We start from the raw sequence: 12,969 nt of genomic DNA, 5'->3' as shown, positions 1-12,969 counted from the left end.
GCAGTTTGATTTGTGATAGGAAGTAACTCCATCTATAAAACCAAGGGACTTTGTAGTCACTTTATGTCTGTTCCTAGTGCTCAGATGAAACCTCACATACACCAGTATCAAACAAGACCAGTTTAGGCTAGTGATACAGTCTCCCCAGAAATTCCCAATTATCTTGGTTTTTCATGACCACCCCCTCCCCCCACCTGATACCCAGTGGTTGCCAGGTCATGCCTTAGGCAACCCTATGCTGAGCTCATCCTGTATCCCTTTAGATGGAGCAATTAACTACCGGTAATAGATTGAAAAGCTGATTCAAAATGCTGCCACAAAGTATACAACTGGAAAATGCAATGGAATACTTCTGACTGAATGGAAGTCGCTATATGATGTGTAATGGGTTGTGTTTTTTTCTTTTTTTCATGTTTGTGTGTTTTGTGTCTGTTTTTTTAAGTGAGAAAATAAAAACAATTCTATTAAAAAAAGGAATACTGCTAAAGTGCACAAGGTCAGTGACTAGTGTTGCCAGTTTTGGACTGGGAAATACCTGGAGATTTGGGTGTGGAACCTGGGGAGGGCAGAGTTTGAGGAGGGAGATCAATTGTAGTAGTGGGAGATCTTCAGGTGTTACTTGGAGGTTGGCAGCGCTATCTGTGACTGAGCTGAATTCAACCATCAAAAGTTTGTGATTAATTTAGGACAAATTGTACTGGGAAGCTAGAGTAAAAACAACAACAACATACACACAAGAGACCACTTAACATCCTTAAATTGGGGCCTGAAGTTGTCCTGGGATTACAAGTGATGTGAAGATTATAGAGATCAGTTCCCTCGGAGGAACTGGTAACTTTGGAGGACAAACTCTATGATATATCATAGAGTTTAGGAGAGGCAGATGCCCTAGAGTGACATCACATCCCTACTGAATTCCTTTCCAAACTTTATCATGAGCAAGCACTTCCTCAAATCTCCAGGAGTTTCCCAAGCTAGAGCTGGTAGCCCTAGAAACTGCCTAGTTTCAACCTTTGGAAGGGGGCAATAAGGACAGCAGATTATGTCGTTTCTACCTCATCTGCCATGCTTTCCCTCTTCCATAGTAACCTCTCTTCACCTCAGTGCCAAATTAGAATCATTATTGCTAATAGGACACTCAGGCACTGAGGATGTGGGCTGTTGGAGAGGATGTTTAAAGCCTGGCGATTCCTGCTCACTGATGTTAACTTTAAAGGGGACAAGGAAGAGTGCCAGGTTCCCTACAGCACTGCCACCTCCTTGCATCCCACTCAAGGAAGCCAGAAGCTGATTAAAACAGTGGATAATTTGCCAAGAAGCACTGAAAAGGATTTTAATGTGTAGTGCTTGAAGTAGAGCACTCTTTCCAGAACAAGAGAGGCTCGCTTCAGAGGAATCTTGATTAGTTTGGCTTTTCTTCATGGAAAAATAAATACATTCTAATCTAATAGCAGATTTGATTTGTTGGCTAAATAAAGAGTGGAAAATAAAGGAATAACTCTTCCCATTTTTCTTCCCATTTATTTTCATTCTTCCATCCTTGGTAAATACACACGTTACCTAAACAAAACCAATGTGTTTTTTCCAGTCCTGCAAAGTTCCCCCGTCTAGGAGATGTTAATCTCTGTTAAGTTGCAGGGCTAAATATTTTACAGTTAGTTACCCAACTATTAGATAACATAAAGACAATATAAAAATTTTAAAATGTAGTTTAATGTTATCAATGTTATTAACATCCTGGGGGTCCACCTGGATTTGTCTCTTTCAATGGAGACCCAGGTGGCCCATATAACCCGGGTTGTGTTCTTCCATCTTCGTCAGGCCCAGCGACTGGCCCCCTTCCTCTCCCACGCAGATCTGGCCACTGTGATCCATGCAACGGTCACCTCCAGGTTAGACTATTGTAACTCGCTCTACACGGGCCTTCCCTTGCATTTGATCCGGAAACTGAAGCTGGCCCAGCATGCGGCGGCTTGACTGCTCACAGGGAGCGCCTATCGTGATCACATCCAACCTGTGCTGCGCAGCCTGCACTGGCTCCCAGTTGAGTTCCGAATCATCTTCAATGTGTGGGTGTTAACCTTTAAGGCCTTACGCGGCCTGGGACCCTCGTATCTTCCGGACCGCATTACCCCATATGTCCCTACTCAATTTACTGGTGGTTCCTGGCACCTCAATGATGCGGCTGGCCTCCACTCGGGCCAGGGCTTTTTCAGCCTTGGCCCCTGCCTGGTGGAACACTCTCCCTCCAGCTGTCCGGGCCCTGCGGGATCTTGGTGAATTCCGAAAGGGCCTGTAAGACTGAGTTGTTCCACCGGGCTTTTGGAGTGCCCAGCGGCTGATTAGGTGCCCCTTCTACTCTATTCCTCCGGTTTTCGGAGTCCCCCTGTCATCTAGGGGACCCACTTTTGTTACTGTCTTGTTCCCCCTTTTTTGGGAGGGTTTAATCTGGGGTATTGCTGACGCCATTTTACTGAATTATTGCTGCGTTTTAAATATTTAAACTTTTAAACTAACATTTTAATTAATGGGGTTTTGTTTACATACTGTATGTGGAATCCATGTTGTACACTGCCCAGAGCCCTTCAGGGATTGGGCGGTATAGAAATCCCATAAATAAATAAAAAACATCCTAGTTCCTTACATTTTCTTAGATGCGTTTGTCTGGAATCTGAACTAAATGGCCTTCAAGTCAGATGCAGTGGTATTGCTTACATTCTTCATATTAGTATCAAACCAACAATTATCACTCCTCATATCTTATTTTCTATGAAAACATTTTTAGTCTTCTTGGAGGAAAATGTTATAAGCTGACAGTGAATGGCTTATGGGCAGTGGTGGGATTCAGCAGGTTCACACCACTTCGGCAGAACTGGTTGTTAAAATGGTGCTTGTTAACAACCAGTTGTTAAATTATTTGACTCCCACTACCAGAACTGGTTGTTAAATTATTTGAATCCCACCACTGCTTATGGGGTTGGATTATCACAGCATGCTTGGGGGGAAGCTACAACCTATAACAAAAGAAATGCTGATTCTCTTAATGACTGTAGGTCTCTTGTTAATGGCTATGAAGTGTCAGGAAATGTTTTTTGACCAAGTACTCATCAGGACTCAGAAGAAATGACTCCTCTCTTCAGTTAAAAAGCGGTATGAATATGAAAAAAGTTTAGATTTGGGTAGGGTCCATTAGGAATGGAGTGCTTCCTGCGCCCTACCTTGCCCCGCAGTGCCTTTGCAGTGCAGTCTCCTCGCGTTTCCTTATTTACATGCAAGAAGGTGCCCCATTGTCGACTTTGTAGCTTGCCTAACCCCACTTCTGGATCACTCCTCCATCCAAGTCAAGAATGAAGACTGCTGGGGGGCGGGGTTTAGCCCTTTAAATTTAATATCAAAATTCCTCACATCAATATTATGGAGGATGCTACCATTCTTTTTGTTTTTTTAAGGAAATGCTGGTCGTCGATCCCTGTGAGAAGTGTGTGTATGTATATGTGTGTGTGTGTGTGTGTGTGTGTGTGAGGGGGGCGGGGCTGGAGCGAGAGGAAACATCAGGATTTTTCTATTCTCACAAACCACGGGGCTTCTGGAATCAGCAGCACTGTAAGCGTAAGTGCATCTGTACAGAAATCTCTGCCACTGCGGCAGAGCAGCAGTATATAATTGGCCAAGCTTTGAGCTGGCTTAAGCATACAGAATCTCTCTGAAGACCTTATTTGGGATGACAGATTTGCTGCCCTAAAAAAGTGCCTTTTATTCTCCATCTGACCTCTATTTGTAAATAAAGCCAGAGCTACAAAATGGCATAAATCTCGACTGCTCTTTCCTTTGGGTTGCCAACCTTTAGGTAGGGCATGGAGCTTGCTCAGAATTACAACTGATCTTTAGGGAACTGAGATCAGTTCTCCAGGAGAAAATGGCTGCTTTAGAGGACAGACTGTATGGCATTGTATCTTGCTGAGGCCACTCCTATTGCCTTCCCTGGCTTCACCCTCATATGTTCAGGAACTCCCCAACCTGGAACTGGCAACCCTAGGAAACCTAGGTAAGCACTTTGGAAGCAGAAATCAGTTAGATGCAGTTGACATTTTCAGATTTCTGATTGGTTCAAGAGTCAAATCTGCTTTGCCGCTCTTCCTTCCCACAGTGGCAATGGGGTTCATGTAGCATGAGTTTTCTCCCACAACGGGCCACTCCCCACTTACCTCGTCTGAGTGCAACCCCGCAGCGACCCCTCATAGAAAAGCCTCCGTGGCTTTTGACCACGGAGACATTTGTTCCCCACTCATTTTCCATTCAGGAAATAGTGCGGGGTTCCACATCAAGTGTCAAAGAGGCAATCGAGCGTTTTGATTGGCTGGCACGCGTGTGCGTCATTTACACGTGGGAGTTGCAGCCAGCCGAAGGCGGGGCTCCATTTTGATTGGCTGACCCGAAAAGTTGGTTTGGATAAGCTGAACGCATTGTTTTGAGATGTCTGCACATGCTGACGTCACTACCCGTTGCAAATTGCTTGGGCAGAAAAACGAAAGTAAAAATTGGTTTCGGTTTACACCGCCGACAACCCTGTGCTCAGCGGCACTTTGCCAAGCTGCAAAACCGTGGAGCTCGAGCAAAAAAGAGCAAAAAAAAAGCAATGTTGGCACGTCTTGTTGTGCACACGTCTCAATTTCCGAGCACTTTCTGACGGGGACACCCTCCCTAAACAAAATGGTGGTTCCTGTTTCCTGATTGGCTGGAAGCTGTGTGTCAGAGCGAATCAGCCGCACGTAAACAGCCGAGGTTCCCCACCCTCCCGCGGCACCCACGGGGTTTTTGAAAATGTTGCTCTTTGCAGAGGACCTAATTTGCCGCGCGACAAGGAGGTGGGAGAGCGGCAAATTAAGGGCAACTGCGCAGTGGGCGCTGGTGACGTGGGGAACGTCCATCTTCCTCGTGTCTTTTAAAGAGGTGACCCCGCGGCTTATGGTGAGTGGGGAGTGGCCCAACATCAGCATTGGCTGGTTTTATCACTATTACTAAATACAAAAAGAACTTTGACATCCAAAGTTCAAAATCAAACAGATGATGAAATATTAGTTGTGAGATCTCTTAGACAAATATGATTTTCCTTTATCCTTTTTGAAAAAGTCAATTAACAACAACAACAACCTTTATTGGGCATATAAAATAAGTTCTAGAACGTTACCAGACATTTGTGATGTACAAAGCGAGCATATGATCAAAACACAGACAGAGAAACTGTATCTAGCATTAGACGTTACTTAGAAAGTTTGGTCACTTGTAAAAGAAATTTTGCTACTTTTTCCAAGAGCATGACGTCTGTATTGTTTAACAGAAGCTCCATAACAGAATTGTCAAGTCTCTTTCAGATTTGTCTAGAGCCAGCCAAGAAGAGAAATTCCTAATACCCACATATCTAGGACAGTCGAGTATAATGTGAGCAAGAGTCTTCACTTGGTTTTTACAGTGTGGACAAACCCGATCCTGGAGAGGGATAGATAAGTAGCGACCTTTGTAATGGCAGATGGGAAAGTATTTCATCTGGCCTTGTAATAATCCATCTCTGTTGGGGTTCAGTTAATAATTCAAGATATTTAGCTATATGCCCTTGCTCAGGTACTTTCTGACAGAAAGGGCATGATTTATTTGCTTGCCCCAATAAGATATGGTATTCCTGTTCTAAAAGTTTGCTTTTTAAGGTTTGGAATATCTCTCTGGGTGACAACATAGAAAGATCTTGGAGAAGTCAATACTCAAATATACTAACAAAGGTGGTGACCTCTGAAGAACAGGCAAGTGGCTTAAAAACATGCAATACATTGTCTACTCACAGCTAAGAGGAGTCGATCCCTTTCAATCAAATCAGCTAGTTTGTTCAACAATCTTCCCCTTTCAGAAGCATCCATTGTTCGCCAGTGCGACCCAAGCTCAAAAGCTTTTCTTGCTGCTTTAACTGCTTTATTGACATCCTCCTAAACATAAAATCCATATCAAGTCAAAATTTTAAGACAAGTTATTTCAACCATATCACTTGTATCACCAAAATTTTAGGGTCATAAACTTCATTGAAACTTGAAAAGTGTATCCTCAGCCCCTCTCCTAACCTCTACATTACCAGCACAATACCTGCCATAATATTTTCTAGCTACTATTGGTAGTACGTCCTTCCTTCTTTTTTTCCAGAAATGTATCTAGTGAGACCCAGAGCTCCCAAACATCTTATTTAAACTTGTAGGATAATTATATGTCTGCTGCAAACAGGAGATCTATTATTTAACCTTAAAGTATGGTTCACTGGTGTTAATACTTTGCTTCAATATTCATGTACTAATTCCATATCACTTATGAGGTTTGCCTGCCATGGAGTGAGAACTGTAGTCACAAAGAACTAAAATTAAATCAAGTCTGTTGTTCAAGCCCCACAACCCTAAAATTGTGTAGAAGTCTATACTAGGAAGCATTATTCTCAAGGCCAGGTTTGCTAGGAACTCTAAGAAAATATGCAAGAATTGTACTTTATATCCTCTTTGATAAATATAATCATGCTAAATTGTTTACTGGGGCCTTTTAGACTTCGTGGATGGAGGCTGAATTAACACTGTAACTGAATGACTCTGATTAGATTAGAAAATATCTTAATTTTCTAATTGTACACACAAAGAGACAAATTCTACTGAAAAGGCAACATACAACCATTTATCAGCTCAACTGTTTGTACAGATTAAAGTCCAAAATTTCACAGCTATATAGAAGGCTCTGTAATACTGTTTATAATTTTTCAGTGTAATTTATAGAATTTGTGCATTTTGATGAACTATTTGGTTAACATCTCTCATTAGTCCATAATGGTTTGAAAAACTAACAAACAGAAAACCCATTGCTCACAAGGGAACAATTTAAACACCTACCTTGTCTCCTTCTTCCACGTCACAAATTTTCTCTCCAGTTGCAGGGTTAGAAACTGGGAATTTTTTGCCACTCACTGAGTCATACCAATCATTGTTTATAAATATCTATAAGGAGGAATAAGACAGGAAGAAAAATCAGGGTTACTTAAATTTTTATCCCATTTCTCTCATTTTTTTTCCTCCTAGAAAGTATGGTATAGGACTGACCCCTCACCACCATTGTTGCTCTGGAGGCAAAGGCAGCCTCGGTGCTGGCCACTAAGGGCAAAGCTGTTAGAGGCCGGCTGCAAGGGAGGGACTGGGAGTGGGGCCGCAAGCAGCAGAGGCCTTAAAAGGTCTAGGGAAGCAGGCTTGTCCTGCTTCAGCTCCACTCCCTTGAAGGCTCCCTCTGCCCCTCACGTCCAGCTTGCTCACGTAGAGCTTCATTAAAAATAAGCCCTTGCAACCCAATATAGAAATGCAATTTTAAAAGAAAGTACGATTTGTATGCTTATCTACCGTATATACTCATGTATAAGTCGAATTTTTCGGCACATTTTTAATGCTGAAAAAGCTCCCCTCGACTTATTAAATTTTTGTGTGTGTTTTTACTTTGCCGGCCAGCAGGGGGCGCAGTTTTTATGCTAGCGGCACCAAAATTTCAGGGTACCCTCAGAAGACTCTCCAGATGATACCAGCCAAGTTTGGTAAAGTTTGGGTGCCCCCATTCCCCATTGTTTTCAATGGGAGCTATTAGTAGATGGGGCTACCCTTTTGAAGGTCCATAACTTTGGACCCTCTGAACCAAACTTCACCAAACCTGGCTGGTCTCATCAGGAGAGTCTCTTTATGATACCAGCCAGGTTTGGTGAAGTTTGGGTCAGGAGATCCAAAGTTATGGACCCCCAAAGGGGATACCCCATCCCCCATTGTTTACAATGGAAGCTAGTAGTAGATTTTTCATTTCTGATAATATCCCTCTTAAAATCTAAGTTGGATTACATTTGGACATACAGATGATGATGAGGAATCCAGTTTTGAAGGATTTTAACTCTTGTGTTTTAGCTTGGTTGCTGGTTGAGCTAAGGTTTTTGTACTTTTAAAGTTATTGTTGATACCATATTGTTCTTGTTGACCCTCTTTTCCACTTACAGAGCCAGTTTACTGTTTTTCTTTGAAATAAATATTCAAAAACATTTAACCTACTGATGCCTCAATTGATGCTGCATTTCCCACCCTCGACTTATACGCGAGTCAATAAGTTTTCCCAGTTTTTTGTGGTAAAATTAGGTGCCTCGACTTATATGCGGGTCGACTTATACACGAGTATATACTGTATGTAATTCCTGTGCTGTTCCCAAATTTAATGGCAGGATAAATTCATACTGACTGGAGGAAGTTGAATATACAGAGAAAAAGGAGTTCTTATTTCACTGTCTTGATAGGGGATTAAAAATTATTGATGGGGGATTAAAAATGATTCATCCTTATCATCCCTTCATTAATCACTAAAGACCCCTTTGGTAACCGGTATCTTTCTTTCAGCATGTTTACGCTATGAAAACCTTTCTTGTATACTTAAAGTAAAACTGAACTGTCAAACAATTTATGCACAATTTCTGATCTGCCAAACCAAACACAGGCCATTTCCACACAAGATGTTTACAACATATCTTGCTGCCGAACATGTTTTTTCTTTTAATTCTTATCTTTTTTCCTCCATTTGGTTCCAAAAATGTTTTCTTCCATTTTACCTCCATTGTATTCCCATGAACTTTTGCTAACAATGTTTTTAAAATCCATTTCTGGGCCAGCTTCCCTTGAACATGAAATCATTTTGAAATTATCTTTATTTCTCTGCCCTACCTCACACCTAACCCTTATTCACATCCCCATGTAGACACCCAACCACCTCTTCTATCATTTTCTCCTCCCCCTTTTCCTGTTTCAAAAGGAATTTTTTTAAACTTTTTTTCTTTGCCATATCAAACTAGTGATGCAACATTGAGGTAGAGATACAAACTAGTATGGTCGATTGGATCAGCTTTGTCAAGTTCACATAGAACAGTGATGGCGAACCTTTTCGAGACTGAGTGCCCAGATTGCAACCCAAAACCCACTTATTTATCTCAAAGTACCAACACAGCAATTTAAACTGAGGTTTTAGTTTAGAGAACTAAGGTTTTAGTTTAGAAAAAAAAGGTTGACTCCAAGGTGTGCGTTACTCAGGAGTAAGCTTGGTGGTAGTCGGTGACTTTGCTTTGAAGCAGCCCTGCAACTCTTCCAACAGGTGAATCACGACCCTAGGAGGGTTTACTCAGAAGCAAGCCCCATTGCCAGCTTACTCCCAGGTAAAGGATTGAGCTTTAGTTCTTCGCATGAAAATCAGTGGGGGTTAACAGTGCTTAACAAGGTTACCTACACTGCTTCCTCAAAACAAGATCTTAGGTTTAATGCTAATAATCAAGTCCAGTGGCCCAGGCCGGCCTAGATGTGTGTGTGTGTGTGTGGGGGGGAGACTCTGTTTGCGCGTTCCCACAGAGAGGGCTCTGAGTGCTACCTCTGGCACCCGTGCCATAGGTTTGCCACCACTGACATAGAAAGTGCATTCTTAATGCTCAGACAGTGATACAAATTAGCATGGTCAATTGGACCAGCTATGCCAATTTCATATTGAATTATCAATGTAACTTTAGGACAGAGGATGATTTTGAAGCTGGGGGTGACTGCAAAGAGGACTAGGAGTAATCACTGCATGTAATGGTGGATTTCTGCACGAATGATCAAGTGCTACTACAGATCAAATCTGGCTGAAACGTGTGGTTCTCCGTGCGGGGGGGGGGCTACAAAATTAGCTGAAAAGTATGGTTCTTCATAGGGGTGGGGGAAAGGTTAATTTTTTTTGAGGTAATAGTGCCTGCTCAAGGAGTTGTTTTGGCTTCCATTTGGGGTTTGTAGTTCTGAATAGTAGAAATGGAGGGCGAGACATTTTTGAATCACCACTTCATAATGAGACTGAACCGAAATGGTGCAAAATATCATTGGCACGCCCAATATAGCACCTAAGTTACGCTGTTGCCCCCGCTTGGCCTTGGGACCGGGCGCCACACTCTTATAATCCTGTTGTACTGTATTCTACTATACTGATGCTACTAGGTTTTATGAGTTTTGTGAACTGTTTTAGCTTAAGTTATTTTATGATGTGTAATGTTGTCTTTGGCCACTGTGTGAAATACTGTTTTGGCCTGGTGTACACCGCCCAGAGCCCTTCAGGGGTGGGCGGTTTAAAAATGTAATGGATGGATGGATGGATGGATGGATGGATGGATGGATGGATGGATGGATGGATGGATGGATGGATGGATGGATGGATGGATAGATGGATAGATGGATAGATGGAACGAACAAAAAAAAGAGGATGACACTCATGGATGACACTCCACCACCATCAGGAATAACAGGTTTTCACCAGTAGCGTGTGGAATAAATAAAACTGAAAAGACAAGGGGGGAAAACCCAAAATGACAGCAGGAAAGAAGGTGTGAGAAATGATTTCACAGAAACTGCTTCCAAGGTTTGACCACTAGAAAAATCTGTGATAAATTGTGCATGCATAATCCACCAGGATTATCCACTGTGAATAACTAGTACAGCATGCAATAATGAGTGGATGCAGCCCCAAACCCACTTAGCTTCAGTAAGATTACTGCATCATGAAATTGTTCCCAGGGCAAATGCTCATCATGAACAACATTTAAGCTCATGTTAATAACTATCATTGGCAGTAATACATTTGAAAACAAAGCCATAGAGGGTTTGATCCAGCAATATTTTTGATCCCCAACACAGCTTTTTGGGTGGACAAAAGAAAACCCCCTCCCATTTGCACCACAGGAAAAGCTGGCTGGATCCAATCTAAGAGTTGAAGTTCTATTCACTGTAACAGGATTTGCCTTGCATAATATACTGTGTTGTAACTAAAACAATTGTTCACCAAATTTCATAGTTCATTTCCCCATTTCCTTCCATGCGTTTTACTCAGAAATTTCTGATAGTGGCTGTGCATCTTATTACTGCTTTACTCCGCTTACCCCTGTTTATTTCTTACTGTTTTTGCATTTTATATTGTGAATGCACTGTGAAGCAGAGAGTTATTTTTCTAACCCTCAAGCATAGCAGCCTTTAAAAATAATCAGAATCAAAATATAATCTTTAATATGTTATGATCTGAGCAGCTCAGACACTGTATTGGAATATTCAATGGCAATGAAAGACAGTCCAAATCTATTTTAAAATTGCTGGGAAGTCTTTCTCATGTGCCATTTTAACTTTCATGCAAGCAGAAGACAACCACAAATCCCTTGTATATACAAAATAAATATTTCAGTGCAAGGGTACTTTTTTCCCAGATATGCCAAGTGCCAACCCACCCCCCAAAAGGGGGTCATCTTACATCTTAATGCAGAGTATAGTATGCCCAATAAAAAGGGCATGGGGGTGGGCTATAACCTTTTAAAGCGGTTGTCCTCCATCTTGCTTGAAGATTTTTAAAAACTTTACAAAGAAACCTATAGCCAGGTCCAGAAATATATTTTTTTAAAAACTACAACATAAAAACTGAACCATAATCTTGTGGGCAAATCAGGCACAAGTACAAAGCAACTGAAGTGTTAAATGAAGCAAATCTCTACTTGGATCTTTAAGAGAGACAAAGACAAAAGTAAATATTAGTGTAAGAGCTGTGTGATGCGACAATATGTCAAATTCATATCTGTCTATGATAGAGAAAAAAATCTTTTTGAAGGTTCTGCGAACATTTACTTATCACTACCTTTAGAATCAACTTGAAGGCTTTGTAGCTAGTATCAACTATAATCTCCTTGTGTTATTACTGTAAATCATAACTTGGCTATTGTATGGCTCTAAGCGGCAACAATCAGTGCAGGGATGATGATGTACAGCCTAGCCACTGCAAAGTGCCCAAGGTGACAAACATGTTCACTTAAGCTCTTTTCAGTTATTATGATTTATCAGGTGAATGAAGACAACCTCCAGGGTTCTGGGCCACAATTGAAAATTTGCATGTTATGCCTCTCAGGCTAACTGATATCTTGAGGATCACATGTAGCACATTCCTCCCACCCACATGTTAAAAGATGTGAAAGAGACTTTAGAAACCATGAAATCAGACACACAACCCAGCAAAAAAAATCAAATATCAATTAAAAACATACAAAAAATGATATGACTTCCTAAAGTCCTGTCAAAAGTATTCTTAAATAAAATTGTTTTTATTTGCTATCTTGAAAGAAGAGGGGAGGGGGGCAAGGCAGACCTCTATGGGGAGTGTATTCCAAAGTCTAGGAACAGCTACAGAAAAAGGGTCTGTTTCTTGTTGCCATGTACCTATTCAGTACTGTTTTACTGTATAGTTCTCCAAGGAGGTCAGGACAGCATATAAAAAAAATCAGCATTTTCCAGGATCCACTTTTTGGTTCCTTTACATTACCACAATTTTTAAAGGAAAAATCAGCTTTGCCAAATACACGTCCCTGGAAGTAAACAAATAAGCCCACAAGAGTATGTGTTACCATCAACAGCTGTTCTGGGTCTAGCCTTTTTTATCTTCAGATGAGCAAGAACAAGCATTAAAAGCTAAAAGTCCTTAGTTGTGTTTAATTTGTTCATTGAGGCTTGGGCTTTCTTCTGCAGCATAATTCAACATGTGTTTTCCGTTTTTCACAGAATCTGACTTTTGAAAAAAAAATGGGAGTGGAGGTGTCAAAAAGAGTGTTGGGGGTTTTAAATATTCCTGTACACAAAATCTTTGATAATGCCAAGATTTTTAAAGATTGTAGCAGCGCTCATAGGAAAACTCCTGATGATCCTCAGCCTCTCTGCCTGATCTACCTTTCTGAATGGCTTTAGTTCTGACACCATTGAATGGAGCACTGCAAGGCAAAGGTGTCAAAAGTTCCAGGGGCAGCTGTTGGCTGAGCTGATCCAATGTGATGGAGGAAAGTGTTCATCAGGCAGTGTATAATTAAAGCAGACTTGCGAGGGGTAAAAATGCAGATTC

At 41.4% G+C, this 12,969-nt stretch overlaps 1 protein-coding gene across 5 annotated transcripts in view; it reads right to left on the bottom strand.

Annotated features, from left to right (window-relative positions):
- ALDH1A1 (aldehyde dehydrogenase 1 family member A1) overlaps positions 1-12,969 on the bottom strand; it is a 61,561-nt gene that overhangs the window by 15,042 nt on the left and 33,550 nt on the right. For all 5 annotated transcript variants that reach the window (XM_048503948.1, XM_048503949.1, XM_048503950.1 and 2 more), the window contains 2 exons: positions 6,912-7,016; positions 5,835-5,975 (listed from right to left, as the gene is read on the bottom strand). In XM_048503948.1, coding sequence (XP_048359905.1) covers positions 5,835-5,975; positions 6,912-7,016 — 246 coding nt within the window. The remainder of the gene's footprint in view (positions 1-5,834; positions 5,976-6,911; positions 7,017-12,969) is intronic.

This window comes from Sphaerodactylus townsendi, linkage group LG07 (assembly GCF_021028975.2).
Source record: "Sphaerodactylus townsendi isolate TG3544 linkage group LG07, MPM_Stown_v2.3, whole genome shotgun sequence".
Classification (NCBI taxonomy): domain Eukaryota; kingdom Metazoa; phylum Chordata; class Lepidosauria; order Squamata; family Sphaerodactylidae; genus Sphaerodactylus; species Sphaerodactylus townsendi.
This window is presented reverse-complemented; position numbering and strand designations above follow the sequence as displayed.